Source organism: Acromyrmex echinatior, chromosome 9 (assembly GCF_024713525.1).
Source record: "Acromyrmex echinatior isolate Ae372 chromosome 9, ASM2471352v2, whole genome shotgun sequence".
In the NCBI taxonomy this organism is placed as follows: Eukaryota; Metazoa; Arthropoda; class Insecta; order Hymenoptera; family Formicidae; genus Acromyrmex; species Acromyrmex echinatior.
In genome coordinates, this window is record NC_141860.1 from 8306596 (window position 1) to 8331551 (window position 24956).

The following is a 24956-nucleotide window of genomic DNA, read 5'->3' on the forward strand; positions in this document are numbered from 1 at the left end:
ATTATTTTCAGATGATGTTATCTGGAAAAGCTAAGAAACAAATTTCGAGAAATTTATTGATCTTTTTTGTATTTTAACTTACGAATAATGCACAAGTTTTGCTCATTCTTACAGCTGACAATAAGATTACAATTTATATAGAGATGGATAATTCTTTCAAAGCATTGATAAAAATACTAATATATTTTATACAATTTAGTAATGAAAATTCTGCAAATTTGTATAAATTGTATTTGCAACTTTATTATATTTTATGGTAGAATATGTATTTAGCTATTTTTCATATTAATTTTCTTTTTGTGACATCTATAAATATATTATACAGTAGTGCATTTTTATTGTTTGTATATTATTTATTTAAGATTACATATTCTTTTATTTAAGATTACATATGTGTAGTATTGATTTGTTGATTTAAAATATATATCAATAAAATTATTATTAATACATAATTTTGATGCAATATTTATACATTATAATAATATACGAAACCAAAAACTTACTTGAAACACATTAAGGCTAAAGCAAGCTACTGCACATCCTGTGAAACAAAGTATCGTTACCTCGAATGTAGACACTACATGTTTGGACAATCTTTAAAAGCAAAAATATTTAATAATAAAATTATATTATAAAATATTATTGCATGAATATTGTTGATGTAGATACAAACTTCATAGCTTGACGATGAATATCTATGGCTAAATTATATCCTCGGTCATCAAAATCATATTTTTTATCGTACTATTATGTAGAATATTGATGTTTACTGCATGATCGAAACGATAGCTATAAATGTATTTTAATTACAGAATTTGTTTACCAAAATACTCAAAATTTCCACATGAACTTTTTTTAATATAATCGTTTTAAAAAAATAACGAATACATAATAACAATTAAAATTATTAAATTTATACATTTTCCATATTTGTACCTAGCAATTTTAAACGTTCCATAAGTATGCTCAATGTATGTAATAATCATTGTATCTATTCCCAACATTATAGTTATTCCAATACATAATACTGCATACATGTGCAACAGAATCAAATAAACATACTTTTCTTGATTGACAAAATATTTTGTCATAATGAGTAAATGATATCGAGATGTGTTTGTTGATCCATTAACATCAGTTATATTTGACCAAAATTAAGCTAAAATAATAGTAAATATTGTACAAAGTACAATTGTTAAAAAGCATAAAGCCATTTAAATTTGTAGTATGAGACGTTGTATGATGATCTTATGTCATACGTTATATTAGTAAATATTTTTTAATGAAATAAAATTTCATTGTAAAATTTAGGACATCTTATTTTATTCGATTCAAACATGTGTGCCATCTATCGCAAGTGCGCATAACAAGTGCTTTAATAGATTAATATGTAATAAAGTATATATAAATATGTATAAATTTATTATCTTGAAACCAATTTTACTTAAATGTTAAATTAAAAATATAATTACAGGCAGGGATCAATAAATATTATCTTACCCGTAAGCACAACTGTATAATGTTTTGCGACACAATTATATTTTTCTACAATACCTATTTCATTTTCATCCCTTAAGTCGTTAAAAATATATTGAAACTCCACCAGTAAATTCTTTATCTATCATTTTATTAATTTTCTATACTATCTTTGTTCATATGAAAAAATTCATGCCACATAAATTTATTTAACAGACAGATTAATTCCATTTAAACGAACATGTATTTTGTAGCCATCAACTTACAACATCAATGTTAAGATGGACTGCAATATACTGTATTGTGAATAGTGTAAAAAAAGATACGGAAGACAGCACTTTAGCAACAAGCTCCGAAGTACATTTTAATATTATTAATGATGTCAACTGTAAATAGATAGTTTTACACAATTTCATGTTTAAATATGATTAAAAATGATGATATGTATAATACCTATATAAGCTCTTAAAAGAGACATATAATAATGGTTACAGACTTGTATAATGTTGCGTATTGTATAATCGTTGCGTTAGTAGATACAGTACACTGCACCTATCATTAGTATCGCGATTATCAATAGACTTCTAGAGACTGATTCTCTAGCTTCATCAAAAAAATTTAAATAAGTCTGTGGTACGATTTTGTAAATGAAACAATCATATTGACTCGCATGAGCAATATGAATATATTTGATATTAGAAAGAGGGGAACTAGATCGAAGCGCTTTAAGATCACAAGCTCTTGAAACGATTATCTACGTATCGTAAATTTTACACAAATGCGGATTTTACATAAACGCGAAATCTATCGTAGATTTTATATAAACGCAGCTTTGCCTATCATTGTAATATTATATCAAAATTTATACAATTATACAATTATTATATATACAAATATATAATTATACACTATTATTTACTATATACCTACACTGATACGCAACGATAATACAATACGCACAACGATATTCATAATCTATTTTTTCTTATTTAAGATTATTTTAAATAATCTTATCAATACGTTTTGTAATCTTTTGATTTGATACAAAAAAAATAAATTACATAATATAAATTGAAGTAAATAATTTAACAGTAAAGGATTGTCATATGTGATATATATATCATATAATATTATATTCTTTCTTTACCTGAAATATAATACCTATTGATATAGAATAGCAAAGAAGAAAATAAATTGAACTTGAGCAAATTTGGATTGTTGATACGGCCATAAGCCGACAATAAGTAATAGAATCCTGTTAAGATTATAATGCTGAATTTCTATAGGTACCATTTCTCTATGAACGTTTGAATATTATTGCGACAACTGCAGATATCGATAAGAATATTATACTTATCCACTTTTTTTCACTCAAATTATTTCACATTTTATTTCTTCTATATAAATTCACTATAATTTTCTTCAATTTATTTAATGATCACTTATGTAAAAAAGTTTGTGTGAGATGCTGACGCGTTAAATTCAACTAGTCTCTCAGTAAACTACGAATATTTATTTTGTTATTAAGCTACCCCACTATAGGTAAATTTTACAGATACCTTTTTCTCATGCCATTAAGCTACTGCCACGCAAACATTTTCTTCTTTATCTCAACGTCGGAACTTTATTCTAGTCTACGCAATCAAAAGATACACTTCGTCTTCTAAAGATACACTGCCAATCACAGAAGTTTGGACATCCACAGAAATTTTATCGAATAGTGATGTAAAAAATTAGATTATTATAAACTAGTAATTTTGTTATTATTTTGTATATTTTAGAGTATTTATACACATATTAATACTAATTGCAAAAGCTTAATATTTATTTTTAATTTTATATGCAAAGCGAATTTTTGAAATTTATCGGTATGGTTTAAATAATTTCAATCCCCTTCTTTAACAATAAATAATTTAGCTATCTTATAAACTTAAAAAATAAGTTCTTCCATTTTCTAAACATAAATATTGCGTCTTATCATTAATCATCTTCTGACTAGCTACATCCTCATCTTCAATTTCATCCTTATGTATAATAAATTCATATTTATTTCATTACCGTGTAGAATATATGACAATGAAGTAAGATAATGAGGTCTTTATTAACTGCAATTACAAACGTTCTCTTTTATTGTATCCATATGTAATGTAGTATGTTAAAATATTGTACATTATATTACCGTGGCAAAACACTCCAAGGATGCATCAAATATTCCACTGATATTTACAACAAATTCCTTCGTTCCTACTTGCAATAGGAATAATATCATTCTTTGAATGCATAAAGGAGTTTTATACCATTGAACGTTGTACCTACGGAATTAAACATAAATTAGTAACGTAAAGTAGAAATTTTTTTTATTAATTATACTATACAAATTTCTTCCGCAAAATTTCTACATTTATAATAATAATCTTTGGAAGAGCCATTATACATTCTCTATTAGAAGAATGTTTCTTACGCAGTAATGAACACGAGATTATTGTGGTCCGTAATAGTTTGTCCTAGAAGATTAGCTATATACATATATACGATACATACTAAAACATATGTAAATGGCTCTAAAACCTTCTCAACATTATTTTCAAATAATGTTAGCTAAAAAAGTTAAAAAATAAATTTTATGTGAATTATTAGTATATTGATATATTAACATTTAGTTACAACATAATAAGTTTCCTTCATTTTTAAAACAAGTGTTTTGTGTAGTTTATACAAGTTATTATGAAACGCTAATTAATCCTTTCGGTCTTAACTAGCGTCCACGTAATAGATTATTTCGCGTAAAGAAACCACGGTAGTCGGTTACGCTTAGCGCTGAGACATTATCGTATTTTCTGAATTTTTTTTTATTAATGTACATAAATGTATCACAAAAATAATAAAATGTAGTTAAAAGAGCAATTGTTTTTTATTAACAATGAGAAGTTTATTTTATAAGACTATATGTAATTGTCCAAAAAATAGACATTTGCGGCAGACTTTCCCATACAGGGAAAGCACATTCACGCAAACTTACGCTGAAACGAAAGGGTTAAATATATACACCAATGTAAATACATTTTATTTTAACATAGAGGTGTGAGGATTGTTCCAAGATTACGTTTATTCATAATACTGCTCATTAAATTAGTTAATAAAAAATACGGCAAATTTGCATAAATATTTCATAACATTTTTGTGTTTTATGATAGAGTATGTTCTACTCATTATTTTTCTTCTCATGTTATTTAGAAATACTTAATTTGCATTTGTTATTTATGTCATTTATATTAATAGTTGCTTTTATTAGAGATTCTTAATTCTGGCATATCTGCTGTAACTCTTGATATTCTTACTGAACAATATTGCTAATAATTTTAGAACAGTTCGCATATATAATTACATGTTGTAAATAACTTACTTGAAATAAATTAAGGCTTAAGCAAGCCACACCGAAGACGACTAAAATGAAAACTATTTTCTCGAATGTAGATGTAAAATGATTCACCAATCTTTAAAAAAAAATTGTTATTGGAAATATTGCATGCGTATTATCATTATGGATACAAACTTAATAGATTTCCGATGAATATCTACAGCATAAATTATGTTCTTGATCATCCAGATCTTATTTTTCAACATAACACTTTGTTGAATGTTAATATTTATTGCATACTCGATACGATAGCTATAAATATTTATGTAATTATATGACTCATTTAATAACAATTTTTTTAATTAATAGTATTATATTGGCACACGAACTTTTTTAATATGTTTAAAAATATAAACTTTAACTTACATTTTATATTATTATGGTTATTCCTATATCTATTTTCATACCTAGCAATTTTAAACATTCCACAGATATGTTGAAAAAACGTAATGCACAATGTACCAATTGCTATTACTACAACTGATGCAATACAAATGGCTACATTGATGTGCAATAAAATCAAATAAAAATATTTTTCTTGATCGATAAAGTACTCCATCTTAAGGAAAATATAATGAGATACATTCATCGATAAATCAAGATGAATCACATTTACCCAAAATTGAAGTATAATACAAGCAAATACTATACAAATTCCAAGTGCTAAAAAATGTTTAAAAAATTATTATTTAAATTACTTACGTATAATGTTATAAAATTATTTTATACTACGCATATTATGAAACATTTTTAAAATAATAATTAAAATCGAATTTTGTCATAATATTGATAACTCTTTTCTTCTGTTTGAATTATAAATTTAAACATTACTCCAACAGCGATCTATAATATTTAGTAGAATATACCGTTACTTTATAATTATTTCATTAATGCGTACTGAAGATTTAAAAAAGGTAAAAACATTTGTCATGATCGTTTATGTAATATAACATTAAATTCTAGCCTAACTCATAGCCCTTTTTTATATATATTATTTGAATCCCCTGAACCTTATTTAATATGTTATTTTTAAACAATATATCAAAGTCTGTCCCTAAGTATTTATTCAAAATGTGCGCAAAATACAAGATTTTATAACTTTGTGAAACTTCGGATCGTGTAAAAATTATAAACTCATGTGAAACCTCATTTTACGTTGTAAAGTTTATGCATTGACGCAATTTCGGGTTTCGTCACCATTGTCATCCACGCATACATTTTACAGCGCAAAGCGAAGTTTTACATGGGATAGTGTTTTATGTGGGATAGTTTAGAATAAGAGTTTGACCTCCATAAATAAAAAAATATTTTAGTGCACAGTAAGAATGACACAGTAAGAAGTTGATTGTAAAAAACAGGCTGTCATATATTTTTATACTGATATTTTCAATTTTTTAAATGTATATTAATCATATTTTTCATTGACCATGATTCCATTTTCCATTCCGATCATTATGTATAATGAATGTGACCAGTAATTTTGATTAATTTGAACATTTTCATTTTCATTACTCAAATTTCTCAAAACAAGCATTATATATATTGGCCGGCCATTATACAATGCCCATTATAATGCCCCAATTAAATTTCCCAACATATATACACACATATATACACACAACATATATACACATGCGTATATCAAATTTTATAATCCACCAAAATTATTTTTTTCCCTTAATAATTTACATATTATATTGATAATATATACAAAATTAATAAAAATTGATCATATACAAAATTAATAAAAGTTGTCTTACTTGTTACTAAAGTTATATAACGTTTTGCAATATAATCATATTTTTTTACAATAGCAATTTCATTTACATCTTTTAATTTGTAATGTATTTCCTGAAGCTGCATCAGTAAATCCTTTATCTATCATTTCAACAACTTTTGTATATATCAAAGCATATATTTTTTTATATAAAAATTTTTTTTTAGATGGAGAAGATTACTCCATAATAGATACTCTGTAAGTGATTAACTTACACTTTTGATGTTAAAACGGAATGAATTATATTTTATTACAAGAGTAACGAAGAAAGATGCGGAAGACAAAACCTTCATAAAGAGGTCCGAAGTATAATTTAATGTTAGAAATGTTGTCAGCTGTTAATAGACAATTTTACTTAATTTTACTCACAATTTAATTAATAATAATTGCAGTATACTTAATTCAAATATTATTGCTTAATACAGAGTGAGATAAATAAAACAATAATCGAAACTATTGCTTGTATCATGTAACTGCATAATTATTACTATTGTCATAATATTTTCGTACCTGAAATATAATAACAGTTGTCAATATAGCAGACATAAAAATATGCTGAAATCTAGTGAATCTGGATTGTTGATATGGCCATAAACCGATAGCGAGTAACAGAATTCTATTAATGCCAAAATACTGATTCTCTTGTCGGATCATAGCTTTACAAGATACGGGATACTAGTGATTGTAAAGAAGCAGATGAGAGTACGTGACCCTCTCCTTTCTCCTTCAATCGATTAGGAGTTCTTTCTTCAAGCACAAATTTTAGTATAAACGTCGTAATTTACATAATAACTCATTTTATATCACATTATTTACTTACTTACAACTGAAAACATTTTTTTAACTTATGTATATAGTCTCTATCAATAAAGTCATCAACCTAACGTTTGAGAAAATTCATTGTATGACTTTTTTCTTTTAATTTAGAAGAAAAAATTTTTATAAGAGGTCGAAAGTCACGCAAGCGCATTCTCTCTTTTTCGATATCGCTATTTCAATTTCATGCATTCGTAAGGTAAGGTTTGATCTTTTAAGTGAATATTTTTCCGTTTTGACTTCCCATGTGTCAACTTTTATATTACCGAAAAACTCTACTTTAGCAATAATATCAGAAGTATATCTTAAAATTATACATAATATCAGCTGTAATAATTTTATTTGATTTCGTTTAAATATGACTACAATTTCTTTTTTTTTATCGCCTAAACTTTATTTTAGCACGCATATGAAATACTTGGAAATACGCAAGTAAAATATTTGTTAATAACTTTCATATTAATTCTTCTAATTTTAAATCCATACTTAATAAAGTTAATAAAAATTATCAATTTAGAGTAATACGCGACACTTGTAAATTTTCAATTAGTCGATCTAGCATAATCTTGTATTTTGTAAATGTTAAATATTGAAGCATACTAAACTACGCTACTATAATATATTTCTATTAACAATACTATTATTCTTTTTATTTTTTATTATATATTTATTTGTTATTGGATATTCTAATCGATTCGTTTTCAACACATATGTATATAAAATTTTTTTACTACGTACAAGTAATACAAGTAATTTATAGAAAATATAATTATAGTAAGATTACGATAAAAATGAAGAGGAAATCCACTTTTAATGGCCTTGATCTTAATATGTGTTGCCTAGATTAAGCCATAAACAACATCCAAAAGATTTTAGCAATTGATTATTGTTTATTAAAAAGTCGTTAACAAAAATATTGGAGAAATATACCAGAAATATATTAGTTTGTATCACAGCGCTAAAGGACTAATGTAATTTGTTGATAGTGAAATGAAAAGTTGAAACCCATGTGGAACCTCACTTCGAGTAGTAAACTGTATACATGTATCTACACAGTAGATTCCGCTTTTCTATGAGGCGGAGGAAAGAATTTCCACCATAAAAAAACTAGACAAATAGATTAGAATTAAAATATTGTTTCGCAAGAAGGATTGCAAATCCACATGAACCTCTTTTCATATTGGTTTACAACTTTCCATGCAAAGCGAAGTTTTAATCTAAATCTATTTCTTTAGTTTTTCGGTGATGAAACTTCCCTCTATGAGGAGAATGGAATCCATTGCGTCTATACATATACTTTATAAAGCAAAGCGATTCAAAATTTATAAATTATCTTTTAACTGACATAAGCCGATATACGTATTTTCAACCTTTTTTTGTTAATGATTTTTTAATAAACTATGACTGATAGCTGAAACCTTTTAAATGTTGTTTAGGATCATGATCTTGACCACATATATCAAAGCCATGAGGTGAATCCCTTCATCTTTATTTTTACTTTTACTTTAGAAGTAAGCAACTTACTTGGAACAGATTAAGGCTCAAGGTAATTACACATATTATTAAACCAATCAACATTGTTTTGAATGTAGATTGCAATGAGTAGACAGTCTTCAAAAATAAAAAAAATGTTACTAAGAATCAGTTATTCCATCTTCGAATAAAATATGTGATAATTTATCTAATGGATAAATCGAAAGATGGAATAACTCAGCTAAATATTATAGATGTTACCTATTATATATTTATGCTATACAGGTTTATTTGTATACAGATTTTATAATATTTAGGCATAACTTTAAAAATTTTAAATATTAATATTTTAATTGATAAAATTTAATGATATGATGATGTTAAACCAGTACTCTATTTTCAATTTTTCTCCTAAACTGTTAAAGCATAAGAATTAGGAGTACGTATATATAATCAGTGCATTAAAAGTATTTTAACAAAAGTATTTTACCATTTTGATTTTGGAGGGGAGGGGGGAATGTTAAATATAACGGAGATTTATAAATTTTCACAAAATACAATAGTATTCACAAAATACAATAGTATTCACAGTGATTGATAACCTTAATATGTAAAAACATATTTAAAGACAATAAAAATTTTTGATAAAATTTGTATTTAAATTCAAATTTCTAAAGATAAGTGTACAGGGTGTCCCAGTAATTATTGACACAACGCTTGTGGATTGATAGAGTGAACTAATCTGAGTCGAAAAGTTCTCTATCATTTTGCAATTTTCACAATAATTAACGGTCAGTGCAGACGAATACGAACATTCGGTAATCTTTAAAAATTAATATCTCAACAATATCTACATATTGTGAAAATTGCAAAATAGTACAGGACTTTTCGACTTAGTTTAGTTCACTCTGCCTGCGCACAAGCGTTGCGTCAGTACGAGACATCCTAGACATATTAAAGAATAAAAATATTATATTGATATAAAATATAGAAAATTTCTTAGACAAATATAAATAAGTGAACAGGGTCATATTCGGTCAAGGCATCTTACTGCCTATAAATAATATATTGTGTGAATTTTATTATACAATTTTCAGTTCAATTTATTTATTAGGCACTATTGCAAGATTCGTCTTGATCGAATATGGCCCTCTTCACTCATTATATTTATCTAAGGAATCTTCTAATATTTTATATCAATATAATATTTTTATTTTTAATTTTCCTCCATTTTAATATTATTTCTTAAAAATTTAATATAAAGAAAAGCTTACTAATGCATTAACGTATATAGAAGTTATCTTAGACTTTTAAAATTTGATATTGATTATTATTTAATAATTAATATTTGATATTAATTATTAAATAATGTAATTTTAATATCTTATTTTAACTTTACAAAAAAATAACAGTAATAATACGTGTTTTTTTTTATAATAAAGTAACATGCTTAATTTTATTTATGTGAACTGAATTCTGAGATTATGTGCATACATTATGAAACATCTTACATATTGAATGAATATTATCATTAGAGATACAAACTTCATAGCTTGTCGATGTATATTTATGGCACTAATTATGCCTTTGGTCATCAAAATTTTTTTTTTTATTGTAATATTTTGTAAAATGTTGATTGCATACTCAATGCGATAACTGTAAATATTTGTGTTTTAATTAGCAATCATTAAACAACAACTTTTTAGATAAAAACAAACCATCTTTACGCAAACCATTTTAATATAAAATTTAAATATGGTTAATATAAATATTATTTATATTCGTACCTAGCAATTTTAAATATTCCATAGGTATACTGATAATATATAAAGAACGATGTACCAATCGTTGTTATTATAATTATCCCGATATAAATTGCTACATTGATATGCAATACGATTAAATAAAAATACTTTTCTTGATCGATAAAATATTCCGTCGTAATGAAATGATATGATCGAGATATGTTCATTGATAAATCAACGACAGCCATATTCCACCAAAATTGAGAGACAATACTAATAGATGTTGCGCAAAATGCAAATACTAAAAAGCAATAAAAAGGAATTATTTAAATTCTTTAGGACGTAATTTTTTAAAATTGTTTTATGTATGTACACAATATTCTTGTGCAATTAATAGGTATTTTTTTATTTTATTCGATTTATAAACTTGCTATTTATCACAAATGCATATAATTGCATATGAAAATGTATGGATATGAAATATCATGGATAACTGAAGGGCGATCTCTACCTCTGCTGTGCATGCTCAGACACATTTACATCTCCAATGTTTTTAGATTCGATTAATTCATCTACTTTTATTTATCTACTGTTTTCTCTTCAGAGCTTCGATCCGTGCGCTATTATGAGGTTCCCTTATTTTTATCGTTATTACTTCATTCTCATGCACACATTCGTAAGGTACGTTTAGTCATTGAGAAGATTATCAGTTTGATAAATATTATCTAGTACATATCTACTTGATTTTATTAAATAAAACGTGTGTCATTTTGAAATATGATAATTATAGATCTGTATTTTTTACATTATATTTCTCCATTGCTACAAGATAATAATTTATAATTAATTTTTACATTCGATTAAGGTGGATCTTAATTTCTAATACGATATTTTTGTGTAATTTTTTTTGCAATTTTTAGTTCAAACAAATTGTATTGTCGATTATTTGTCGATCTTGAAACATAGTTTTAGAATGAAGCTGAAATGTATAATATCACAAATTAAATTGATAAGCAATTTAATATTTCTGATACTAATATGTAATAAGTTTTTAAATAACTTATTGCAATTGCGGAAAATACTACTTGAATCAAGATTTGAATAATTTTTGTATTATTACAAGTCATAATGGTGCAATTAATAGATGTACGTATTATTTACGAATATGTCAGCTGCCAAATAGTTATGTTAATAGTTATGTTAATTAACAAGTAATTATGTTAATTTTATTCCTTATTAAATATATATTTTTTTATACTTTTTAATTTTTTAGTATGTATATTACTTAATACTAAAAATTTAAATCATCCTTTATACAAAGTTATGAAGAAAGCAGTAACAATGAATTATTTATCTTGAAGTAATAATAAATCACGCACAAAAAATAAAGATGAAATTTCGAAGAAAAATAATTGTATAAAATAAAATAATTTGTTTTATTAAATACACTTAGTAAGTATACATGTGCTTTGTTGATGGAATAAAGAGGTTTAACACATCGCTATCTTGGATTAAATAATTTTATTTTTTGTGTCTCTTTCAATATTAAATCTTTTAGAAAAATTAATGTAGTTAAGAAATAGACTAAATCTACATTCTACGTGATGAATATTGTTCATTCTTCTTGAAGTTATATTCTTCCACATTTTGTATCTAATTCATATTCGTCATTGCATAGATAACACGACAGTAAAGTAAGATATTGAAGCTTTTATCAACTGGAATTAAAATCATTCCAGTTTTTATTCTATCTATTTATAATATACATTATACATAGATATAAACAAAGGCTATATACTCGTATTATTACCGTAGCAAAGCATTCGATGGATGAAACAAGTATTCCACCAACAATTATAGTAAAATCTTTGGCGCCTTTTAGTAATAAGAAGAGTATCATTCTTTGGATGTGCAAAGGAGCTACGTACCATTGAACGCTATATCTGCGAAATTGTAGGAACAGTAGCATTGATTTCGTGGCGAAGACTGATTCATAACTATTTTTTATGATAATTATTCATTTTATGATAATTATTAAATTTGATTAAATTTACTTTTAATACATACTTATATAGACATCTATACAATAAATTATCAGTATCTTATAAAAAAAGTTTCTTACGCAGTAATGAAAACTTGACTATTGTAATCTATGATATTTTGTCCAAAAAAGTTGCATATAAATAAGTACATGATATTAGTAAATATAAATATAACAGGAAGGAAAACTTCCCTAACAGCTTCTCCGGACGATGCAATCTGAAAGATCTACGAGAAATAAAGACTGCAATAAGTTTTCTATATCCTAACAATCCTCATTTTATACTGTCAAGTCTTGTTTCTTTAATAAGAATTAAAATTATATATTTATGCAAAATTATTGTTGAATACTGATTAATAAAAAGTTGCGATAGAATGCAGTATAAGTTCTCTGTTAGCATACAAATCAAAATGATCATTGTTCGCGCGCGCGCATTCAAAAATAGATTTGAAAATGAAATATCAAACTTACCCGAAGAAAACTGAAACATAAGGAAATGATAAAGACTCCTGTTAAACTGAGGAACATTATCTCAAAACTAGTTACCAAATACTTAGATAATCTTTAAAAACATAACAGTATTATTGTATATCACATATGCATATCATTTTTTATGATGCTAACCTCATTGCTTCCCGATGAATATCTACAGCGCATATTAAATTTTCGGATTTTGAAATTTTGTTTTTTAAAGTAATATTTTGTGGAATAAGGATCTTTATTGCGCGTTCAATACGATAACTGTAAATAATCATATAATTTTTCGATAGAACATTGAAAATCAAACTATCTATAAATTAATTTAAAATAATAACAGTTTTTCCACAATTTGAATTTGTGGCTATTTTATATTAATTCATTTTGTACCAAGAAATTTTGAACATTCCGAAAATAAACTGAAGATATCCAATGAGCATTGTTCCTGCTGCTATTGTTGCAATTGTTCCTATACAAAATGCTGCGTTTACGTGTAATAAAATTAAGAAAAAATATTTTTCTTGATCGACAAAATATTCCGTTACTAATTGTATTCGACGTGGCTGAGATACATTTATTGATGAAGTAACATCAAACATATTCGTCCAACATTGAAAAATAATAGATACAATTATTCCACAAATCCCAGATGCTAAAAAGCATAAATGAATAATAATTATTTAAATTTTTGCTATTTTAAAAAAATTTTGTTTTATATATTAGGTGTTGGAATTAATTCGTAGCGTTTTACAAGTGATGGGAAGTACTTTCATTAATGTATTTTTTAATGCTCATGTGAAATAAATAACATTCTTTCATTAAAAAACGCTACGAATTAATTCCAACACCTAATATATCATGTACCAAATAGCAATGTGACTCTTAATAACATTAAAGATGTCATTTTATTACTTGGGGTACATATTGTCCTTATATACTTAATAACTATTCCACAATTGTTTTAGTTTTATAAAGATATTTACTGATTTCTTTAAATGTATACAATAAATACTTTACAAACTTTTTGAACTATACATATATAGTCACGAAACTAATTGTTTAAATAGTATGCCATTATATCAATGATTTCCTGAAGCTGTTATTCGAGTGTTAAAAATTGTGGCTCTATGCATTCATTATGATATTAATAAATTCATAATTAGTTGTAAATATAAATAAAATATATAATAATAAGGCTCACAAAATTAATAAGTAATGCATGCAACAAGAACAATACAAATCATGCGCAGTAATTCAAACTTAATAATAAATAAATATCAAATTGATTTAAAAATAATATAATTAGACGTTTTGGTTTTCGCTTTAAGAAATTTTCAGCTTGTGTTCACAAATAGGTATATCTTTGTGGACATACGCTGAAGATGACTCAAACAGAAAGACAAAACGTTCAATTATATAATTTTATATTAGTTTAATTATATTTGAACTTCCTGACTTATATGTGCCATTGTTGCATATTATTAGGTGTTGGAATTAATTCGTAGCGTTTTACAAGTGATGGGAAGTACTTTCATTAATGTATTTTTTAATGCTCATGTGAAATAAATAACATTCTTTCATTAAAAAACGCTACGAATTAATTCCAACACCTAATATTTTTTTATAAATATAATCTGTCAATATATAGCAATGCATGCGTAAAACCATTATTTTTTTAAATCTGGAAAATACTTTTAAAAAATTATTGATATACGCACTATCTCCGAGTAATCAATTTTATGTTTCATGATATACAGAGTGGTATTAAATTTCGGCCTCACCCTGAGCAAGTAGGGCGGACTAAACTGAATCGAAAAGTCTTCTACTATTTTGCAGTTTGCACAATAGTTAACGAAATATTAACGTTTAAAGATAGTCGAATACGCGCGTTCGCTCGACTTACTATTGTCAAAGGTACGGCCCACCGATCGCACGGCGCGCAGGGAGTAAGGCAAGCACCCTACACACCATCACTAGTCTCTAAGTTCGAATGACGCGGCGCGCCTGCTAGGCACTGAATAACTAGTATATATTATATATATATATATATATATATATATATATATATATATACACTGGAATGGGCTACAGTGTATATATACACTGGAATCTCCGCTGTGAAGCAAAGAAAATCATGGCACCAATTGATTAGCCCTATTTTAATTTGATCAATAAGAGCGAATCAAAAGCTTTCAGATACTCATGCGCACTTACGTTTTGTGTTCTTTAGTGAGACGCATATGTCAGCAAGATCATCGTGTATAGGGTTGTATTTGAAAGATTATTTTGAAAGATTATAAAATCGCGTGACTGTAAAATGTGCAAAGCATGAAGTGCTGTGTGCCTGGGTGTGGGTACAGAAGTAAAAAGGGCATTTTATTTCATAGATAAGAATTTTTGTATTAAATGTATCAATTCCTGCACACATATTAACGATGTAGGATATAAAAAGTATTATTAATGTTATTTTATTGAATGTATTAATAAAATTGAAGTGACATTATTTTTGTTTACATACCATTCATGTCCATGTAGATTTCCATATATCGATAATACATCGATCGCAGCGCGCGCGCGAACGCTTCTGATTCGCTCAAATATCATCCCAACTAAAATAGCGGCTAATCAATTACGGCCATGAATTTTCCTCAATACCCATTTTAGTGTATATATATATAGTTAGTAGTGCTGCTAGGCCCTGAACTATCTCTGCTCCTCGCGACTTACGCGCCGGGCGATCGGTGGACCATACCTTCGTCAATAGTAGGTCGGGCGGACGCGCGTATTCGATTATATTTAAATGTTAATATTTCGTTAACTATTGTGCAAACTGCAAAATGGTAGAAGACTTTTCAATTCAGTTTAGTCCGCTCTACCTGCTCAGAATGGGTGGATCGAAATTTGATATCACCCTGTATACCTAAAAAAATTGTGAAGACAAGAATAATTTTGTAATATATCAAAACTGATTTTTTTCTATTAACATTTTAATAGTATAGATTAGGAAATAAAGTTGCATGAACAATCTTGCTTTACCCGTAAGTAGAGTTGTATAATATTTAGCATTGTAGCCATATTTTTTTATGATAGCTATTTCTTTTTCATCCTCTAATTCATCATATATACGTTGAAGCTGCATTAGTAAATTTTTTACCTGTTGTTTCAACAACATTCTTATATTTATCTTTGCATACAACAAAACATATTTTGATATATATTTTGATGCCTTATCGATAAATAAATATTTATTTTGTCGATTAGGGTATTCTATTTTACGAATTTATTATATGTATATTCGAAACTTACACTTTTGATGTTAATGCAGAACGAATTGTAGTTTATCAAGTAAACAGCAAAGAAAGAAGCGGAAGACACAACCTTGGCGACGAGATCAAAAGTACATCTTAAAGTTATAAATGATGTCAGCTGCAAATAGTTATTTTATTTAAATTTTATTTATGTTAGTAAATATATGTTAGTAAACGAGACTTTAAATAATTATTATACAATATATTTTTAATGTAAAAATTAGACTGCACGTAATACATATATGAGATTAATTGGTTAAAAATAGAACACAACGCCATTATACTATTTTCTTACCTGAAATATAATACTTGCTGTCAAAATACTAGAAAGAAAAACAAACTGAAATCGAGTGAAGATAGATTGTTGATAGGGCCACAAACCAATAGCTAGTAATAGAATTTTATTAAGATTGAAATACTGAATTTCCAAACGGATCATTTCTCTACGTGCTTCAGAACATTACTGACAAAATGTCGATGAGGATATATTCATCCCCACCTTTTTCTACTAGTCGATTAAATATTTCATAACATCTTTCTTTCACATAAATTTCAATGCAAATTTCTTAATTGACTATAATAATGCCCAGACGTGCTGTGAGATCGAAATTGGATTCAGTAAATTTCTGAACGATCCGCGTACCATTATTCTTTATAACATAATTTATACGCGATCGATTTGTTGCTGAAGATAATATGACGGATGTGTCTTTCTCATGAAATTAAACTATAGAAAAGCTTCACAAAAATTACGCAGGCGCATTTCCTTCTTTTCAGTTTCGAAATTTCATTCTAATATGCGCATTCATAAGTTAGTCTTCAAGAGGAATATCTCTTAGTGTTAATTCTTTTCATGTCGGATCTCTGTCAGATAAAGCTTATAATTTAAAAATAATTACATCAAATTGATGACAGGTATATACTGTTAAATATCAATTAGCGATCAGCGTGATCGATATTTTTAACAATTTGATATATTAATTATCTAGTTAAAAATATTATTTATTAGTTACCAGTGTTGTACAGTATCTAGGTACTGTAATTAAGTACAAATTTACGTATTTAGGAACTGTATCGAGGTACTTTTTTTTCTGATATCGATACTTATACTTAAATATCATTTCTTGTGTACCAATACCTATATTTAGATACATTTTAATTTTGGATAATACTTATCTGCATTAAGAGAGCTTTATAATTATATTAAAAAAGTTTTTTATTACGTTTTAAAATCATCATACTTAAAAAATCAATCTCGATATTAACATCGATATTTTTAAGTCAATTTATTACATCAAGTTGTACAGAGTGTTACATATATTATCGTTACTTTGATTTCTATTTCACTTTATTCAACTTTATTTGATTTGACATTAAAAACCGTTACCTAAATTGTTCTAATGACCTAAAAAATTAAGGTCGAAAAGTTTAGTAGATTTTCTTTTTATGTTATTATTTTAATAAATTTACATACACACTTAGATATTGTGTTGGCTCTTTGTAGGCACTTTACATCATGAATTTATTTATTTGATCATGTATTCCATTGTATTGTTTTTTAATGAGTAAATGTTAATAAATGAATTATTTGAATAAGTCCATGGCTTTATAAATGTTACTTTTTTTTATTTCATATATCATACTTGTATAGAATATTCAGGTACAATATATATACATATAAAATATATATATATTTATATATATATATATATATATATATAAGTAAATATTATATGCTGGTACATGAAATACATAGATCATACCTAACAAGCAAGTTGTCATCATTTTGATATCAAAATAATGTTAAAGATTTTATCGTCATTTTCTCGTCAAAATGCATTTATTTAAAATTTTATGTTAAAAATAAAAGTATATACCTACTTTTTTTGATATATTTAAGGTACCTGTATCTATACTTCGATACATTTTTTCCAGAGTATCTGTACATGTATAGGTAACATACTAAAAATAAAGTACTTTGCGCAATATTGTTAGTGATTATATATTTGTCTTTTTTTTATTTCTTTTGTGTTAACTGGCGAAAGTTTAAAATATTTAAATATTTTAATTGCTATATTATTTAGGAAAAATGTTCAACGTGTCGACAACAAATTGTAGATAAAAATTATTTGAAAATAATGTAATGACAATAATTGAAACTATGTGATTGTTTAAAATATAATACATACAATACTTAATTTGAACACATTTCGATGTGATGTATTAACATTTTTATTTGAATAATTTTAATCTCTAGAAAATCTCTAGATAACTACGTGTTCAAAAAATGTCATTATTTTTTTTAAATACGAGTACTCTCATTTTTTTTAACTATGTTCTAACATTAACTATGTTCTTATCATTTTATTACTAAATTCATGTTTATTTTGTCTGCGTGGAATATATGACAGTAAAATAAGATGTCGAAGTCTTTACTAACTGCAATTAAGACATGTCTTTTTACATTATTCATTTGAAATGGGATAGATATAGGGTGCGTTCCGATATTCACTGCTAGTACTCTAAGAAGAAAATCTGAAGTGCACGTAACGTATACTGTATAATATTATATCAACATTAGCAGTGAATATCGGAACGCATCTATAGATTGTTGTTGATATTATATTACCGTGGCGAAACACTCCATAGATCCAGTAAATAGTCCACCGACATTCAAAGTAAACTCCTTAGCTTTTCTTTGTAATAGAAACAATATCATTCTTTGTATATGTAACGGAGCAGTATACCACTGAACGTTGTACCTATGAAATTGTACATAGATAATGAATCTCTGACAAAAGAAACTTTCTTATCAATTAATTTCAACTATGCTAATTTGTTGTGTAACTGCATTGATTTTTACATCAGACGAAGCCATTCTTAAGAAACACACAGAAGAAACACTTTTGCTGTGAATTACAAATGACAAATGACAACATTAATTACAGTAAAATTGCTATTACAAATCATCTTTTTCAGCAAATTGACGTTGCCATCGATTTGATGTTGTAATAAAATTTAAAATTTAAAATTTAAATTTTCACGTGAATTCTCGACAAATATAATGCTGTCTCGATCTTGTCCCGAGTTTGTCGAAACTAATTAGCTTCAATAATTATCAATAATATGACAGCAAACTCACTGCATTTAGCTATTTCTATAGTTTCAATAAAATTGTTCTTTCCGTGCAAACAGTCGTATACTCATCATGAAATGTTTCTTACACAGTAGAGAATACGTAATTATTGTGATCTGTTATATTCTGTGTACCACAGCCGGCTATAAACATACATGAAATTATGACGACTGCATATAACAACGGCAAACAAAATTCGCTGATAGTATTTTCAGATGAAGCACTTTGAAATATCTATGATACAAATTTAAAGGAGATTATAAATCTTCTGCATATATGTATACATATATGTATATATTTTTTACTCTTAGTCTAAGAATAATGATGAAGTTATTGTATGTAGAATTAGAAAAATGCTTTGCAGTTTTATATATATATATATATATATATATATATATATATATATGTATTAGGTGTTGGAATTAATTCGTAGCGTTTTTAATGAAAGAATGTTATTTATTTCACATGAGCATTAAAAAATACATTAATGAAAGTACTTCCCATCACTTGTAAAACGCTACGAATTAATTCCAACACCTAATATATATAGTGTGTGCGTGTGCGTGCGCGCGTGTGTGTGTGTATGTGTGTGTGTGTGTGTAAATAAAAAAAAGTAAAAAAGTACATCCTTAGAATACAAATACGATCATCGTATAAAAAACATCGTAAAAACAATCAACATATATAGATCAACAATTCTCTTCATTAAGTTCTAAAAGTATAGTAAATGTATGTTAACGTTATATATCTTCAACATTACTGAATTTTCTATTGCAATGTATCTTTATTATTTTTATTTACATCATATATTATATTCGTTATTTTTTACATTATTTATATGAAATATATGCTTATATAATTGTTATTAGAGATGTATTAGGTGTTGGAATTAATTCGTAGCGTTTTACAAGAGATGGGAAGTACTTTCATTAATGTATTTTTTAATGCTCATGTGAAATAAATAACATTCTTTCATTAAAAACGCTACGAATTAATTCCAACACCTAATATAATCCTGGCTTATGTACTTACTGAACATTGTTAATTACATAATTTCGGCAGCATTTGCATGCATTTTCATATATTATAATACGAAACAGAAAACTTACTTGTAATAGATTTAGGGTTAAGCAAATCACGCCAAATAATATTAAACAAAACATCGTTACTTCAAATATAGACAGCAAATGTTTGGACAATCTTCAAAAATAGAAATATGTTATTTATGTAATAATGATAAACATACTATTTAAATGTTGTGGGCGTGAATAACGCTAACTTCATAGCTTGCCGGTGAATATCGACGGCACAAATTATGTCCTCGTTCATCAAAATCTTATTTTTCGGCGTAATATTTTGTCGAATATTGATGTTTATTGCATGCTCAATACGATAGCTGTAAATGTTTGTGTAATTATACAGCAATCTATTGAATGACACAATTTTTCAATTAAAAATACATAATTTCATAAACTTTTTAATATATTACGTTATCTAAATATATGATGTTGTTAAAAGTTAAATTTTGATTATAGTTTAAATTATTATGGTTATTCATACATCTTTATCCGTACCCAGCAATTTTGAACATTCCACAGATATACTGAAGATACGTAAAGAACAATGTTCCTACTGCTAATATCGCAATTCCTCCGATGCATATAATTGCGTAGCTGTGCAATAAAATTAAATAAAAATATTTTTCTTGATCGATAAAATACTCCATCATAATTGGTAGGCGAGATATATTTTGTGATAAAATGAGACCATTCGATAAATACTGGCCGATAAAGCAAAAAGATCCTGCAATAACGGCAAGTACTAAAAAATATTAAAAAATGTTTTTATTAAAAATTCTGCAATATAAGCTTATCAAAATTTAATTCTATTTAGCACACATACACACATATATATTACAAAGTTGTATATTATTTTGATAATATATTCAAATTCTACTTAGAATTACTCTATTATTTATGTAATTTGTGCAATATGTTATTGTACAAATTGCGTACTAACATGTTATTAATCATTGTAAACGCATATACATATATGGCAAATATTTTAGAATCACTGGGACATATCATACATAAAAATATATAGAAATATTAATCGCAACCCGTAAAGCACAGAAACATTGTTGCAATATTGTAAAAATATTTCATTGCAAAATTGCAGCATTGCAAAAATATTGTGAAATATTGCTGCAATATTTCAGCATCAGTGCAGCAATATAAAAATGCCCATTTTAAAAATATTACATAATATATTATAATAATATTACAATATAATATATACGCAATCTTAGTTTTGCGCAGTGGGGGAATACTTGTAACAATATTGCAGAAACATTGTAATGCAGCAACATTGCTGTAATATTACGTACGTTACTGCAATGTTATAAACAATAAGATTGGAAATAAGACCGTTTAAATAACATTACTTGAAATACGAAGCGCTACTACGGTCTGAGTGTTAAGTAATAAACTTACTGCGAAAAATAAAGGACGCTCGCACAGAATGCAAGAGATCCGGGTTTAATTTCCGGCCGAGGCAATATTTTGCGCAATAAGTTTATTACAGTTTTTTAAATTTGGGAAATTGCGTTGAAAGTCCGACAACCATATCGGCACGTAATTATCATTTCTGAAATTAATTCATTTATATGAATATATATACAGGGTTGGCCATATTCGACGGAAAGATCTGGCAACACTGTAACTTTTGACAGAGATGTTAGATCGAGTAATGACGTTTCCCATGATTGAAAAAAAAACATCTTTCCGTCGAATATGGCCAATCCTGTATATATTAGTTCAACACTCAGACCATAGTAACGCTTCGTATTTAAAATATATTATAAAATTTTATACTGTATTAATTTAAATATAAAAAAATTATAAATAGGAGTTAAATGTAATATACAATGAATATAAATAAAATATGAGTTCATAATTAATTATGACTTTATATCTTATAGGCATATTTCGATATACACTGCCAGTACTGAAAATCTGAACAATATATAATACGTTACATAAACTAAAGATTTTCAATACTGGTAATGCATATCGGAACATGGTCGATATATCTTATATCTTATTATTGTGTCCATTGTGCGTTATATTTATTAGGTGTTGGAATTAATTCGTAGCGTTTTTTAATGAAAGAATGTTATTTATTTCACATGAGCATTAAAAAATACATTAATGAAAGTACTTCCCATCACTTGTAAAACGCTACGAATTAATTCCAACACCTAATAATTTTTACTTCTAATTGTTTTATGTCTATAAATTATAGGCACAATTCCTATAAATTATAGACATTGACTACATTCATATCTTATGTCCGTTTTCACTAATATAGATTAACTTTAATCTCGGTTCAACTTACTCTTCGTAATCTTTAAAATTAGAAAAAGACAAAGATAAGTTGAACCGAGATTAAAATTAATCTATATGGATAGAAATGGATATTAATCGTTTAATAACATTAGTAGTTAGAAAACTAACCAGTCATTCCATTTTTCAGAGGAATATAGTTATGATTAGTCAGTTTCATAACTACAGATGTTATTAAACCCGATTAAGTATGCCGTGTAAACATGATCATTAATTCCTATTCTTTCATTATGTTCATGTTCTTATTTTTTATTGGGTTATACATATATATAGGATTCACACATCAATATATACGATTACAAGTCTTAACACTCAAAGCGAGGTTTCTAGCAAAGACTTCGTTTTGCAATATTATTTCAATAATGTTGCAGCAGTATTTTAAAAATATTTCCAGCAAGAGACACAAATCGACACAAGAATTATTCTGTCTTTATTTCTTACTGATTATTGAACAAGGACAAGATGACTTTTGTGTCAATTTGTGTCTCTTGCTGGAAATATTTTTAAAATACTGCTGCAACATTATTGAAGTAATATTGCAAAATGAAGTCTTGTAATGTCTCTGCAACATTGTATTGCAATATACATCGTTGAAATATTGCTACAGCAATGTTGCTACAAATTTCTATGCTGTATGGGAAGTTACATAACAATTGTAAGCATAGATCTGAGAATATTTTTTTACTTGTGAGTATAATTGTTTGACGTCTTGCAGTGTAATTATATTCCTCTATGATAGCAACTTCGTTTTTATTTTTTAATTGATTACATATATATTCAAGTTGCATTAATGCGTCTTTTACCTGTTATTCCAATAATTTGGTATATTGTCTTTGTATATAATAATGTATAACAATTTTTTAATACATAAAATTTACTATGTTGATATATAATTTATAAAAATGCATTTGACGCGGATAGTTTAGATGTCAAATGCACATTCTTGTTAACTTACAGCTTTGATGTTAAAATAGAATGAGTTGTAGATTATTATGCAAAAAATAAAGAAAGACGTGGAAGACAGGACTTTACTGATGAGATTTGAAGTACATTTTGATGTTATTAGCGTTGTCAACTACCAGTAGTAATTTTATTTTTAATTACATGTTTATAAACAGTTATAAATTTATATAACACTCATTTTACATAATAATAAAATATACTACATGATAATGAAGATTTGTAAAATAATAACTTATCACACAATATTGCTATTATATTCTATTCTTACCTGAAATACAATACCCGCTGTCAGAATAGTAGAAATGAGAATAAACTGAAATCGTGTGAATTTAGACTGTTGATAGGGCCACAAGCCAATAACAAGCAACAGAATTCTATTGAAGCTAAAATACTGAATCTCTAGATGAATCATTCTCTTCGATGTCCTGGATGCGACTGGTTACCAAGCAGTCGAGTACTATTATCCCTTCTCCTTTTCCATCGATTATTTAGATATTCTCTCTTATAGTATAAATTTTTAGTATGAATGTCCATAATTTGTATAATATGCGACTATATAAAATATCCATTGTGAGATCACGAACTTATCCATATTTTAGCATTCTTTACAGTAAGAACCATTAAGGCATCACTCTGACATCTTCTATCAATTGCAACCATATTATTGCGTTTACTTTTAATATATTATAATATATTCAAGAAAACACTACACGCTATTACCGTGGCAAAGTACTCTAATGATTAATAAATAGTCCTGACAACCAAATGGAAATTTTTAGTGCTTTTTATCAACAGGAAGTGTCATTTTCATTCTCTGGACGTATAAGGGAGTTATATATCATTTAACTCTGTACCTACATAAATTATTGAGGTAAGAAAAATTATTGATATTTGAAAGAAAAGTAAGATAATTTGAAAGAAA

General features: G+C 26.6%; 3 protein-coding genes and 1 long non-coding RNA gene across 12 annotated transcripts in view; 1 reads left to right on the plus strand and 3 right to left on the minus strand.

Annotated features, from left to right (window-relative positions):
• LOC147908567 (uncharacterized) overlaps positions 1 to 24956 on the plus strand; it is a 186552-nt gene that overhangs the window by 152527 nt on the left and 9069 nt on the right. For 4 of the 7 annotated variants that reach the window (XR_015546280.1, XR_015546282.1, XR_015546281.1 and 1 more), the window contains exon 6: positions 24830 to 24905. The exons of the other annotated variants lie outside the window; for them this stretch is intronic. This is a non-coding gene — a long non-coding RNA (uncharacterized LOC147908567). The remainder of the gene's footprint in view (positions 1 to 24829; positions 24906 to 24956) is intronic. 7 annotated transcript variants of the gene reach the window in all.
• LOC147908580 (uncharacterized) lies at positions 1406 to 9984 on the minus strand. 2 transcript variants are annotated; one of them, XM_087410044.1, is made up of 9 exons: positions 7182 to 9984; positions 6887 to 7006; positions 6655 to 6772; positions 5302 to 5557; positions 5030 to 5146; positions 4880 to 4970; positions 3938 to 4074; positions 3656 to 3788; positions 1406 to 3581 (listed from the first exon to the last, which is right to left on the minus strand). In XM_087410044.1, exons 1-9 carry the CDS (start codon positions 7323 to 7325, stop codon positions 3531 to 3533), a joined length of 1167 nt encoding a protein of 388 aa, XP_087266170.1. In that variant the 5' UTR covers positions 7326 to 9984; the 3' UTR covers positions 1406 to 3530. The 2 variants fall into 2 exon arrangements, with proteins under 2 accessions (XP_087266170.1, XP_087266171.1); XM_087410045.1 differs by lacking the exon at positions 7182 to 9984 and having other exon boundaries at positions 6655 to 6787; positions 6887 to 6975.
• Positions 12212 to 17017, minus strand: LOC147908581 (uncharacterized). The gene is made up of 9 exons (XM_087409997.1): positions 16827 to 17017; positions 16530 to 16649; positions 16260 to 16377; positions 13614 to 13875; positions 13371 to 13487; positions 13218 to 13308; positions 12828 to 12973; positions 12516 to 12648; positions 12212 to 12423 (listed from the first exon to the last, which is right to left on the minus strand). Exons 1-9 carry the CDS (start codon positions 16968 to 16970, stop codon positions 12373 to 12375), a joined length of 1182 nt encoding a protein of 393 aa, XP_087266123.1. The 5' UTR covers positions 16971 to 17017; the 3' UTR covers positions 12212 to 12372.
• LOC105149097 (uncharacterized) lies at positions 18520 to 24835 on the minus strand. Of its 2 annotated transcripts, none has more exons than XM_087409953.1 (9): positions 24303 to 24835; positions 24027 to 24146; positions 23757 to 23874; positions 21242 to 21488; positions 20947 to 21093; positions 20777 to 20867; positions 19756 to 19901; positions 19161 to 19293; positions 18520 to 18970 (listed from the first exon to the last, which is right to left on the minus strand). In XM_087409953.1, the coding sequence occupies exons 1-9, from the start codon at positions 24444 to 24446 to the stop codon at positions 18914 to 18916; spliced, it is 1203 nt and encodes a 400-aa protein (XP_087266079.1). In that variant the 5' UTR covers positions 24447 to 24835; the 3' UTR covers positions 18520 to 18913. The 2 variants fall into 2 exon arrangements, with proteins under 2 accessions (XP_087266079.1, XP_087266080.1); XM_087409954.1 differs by having other exon boundaries at positions 20947 to 21063; positions 24303 to 24723.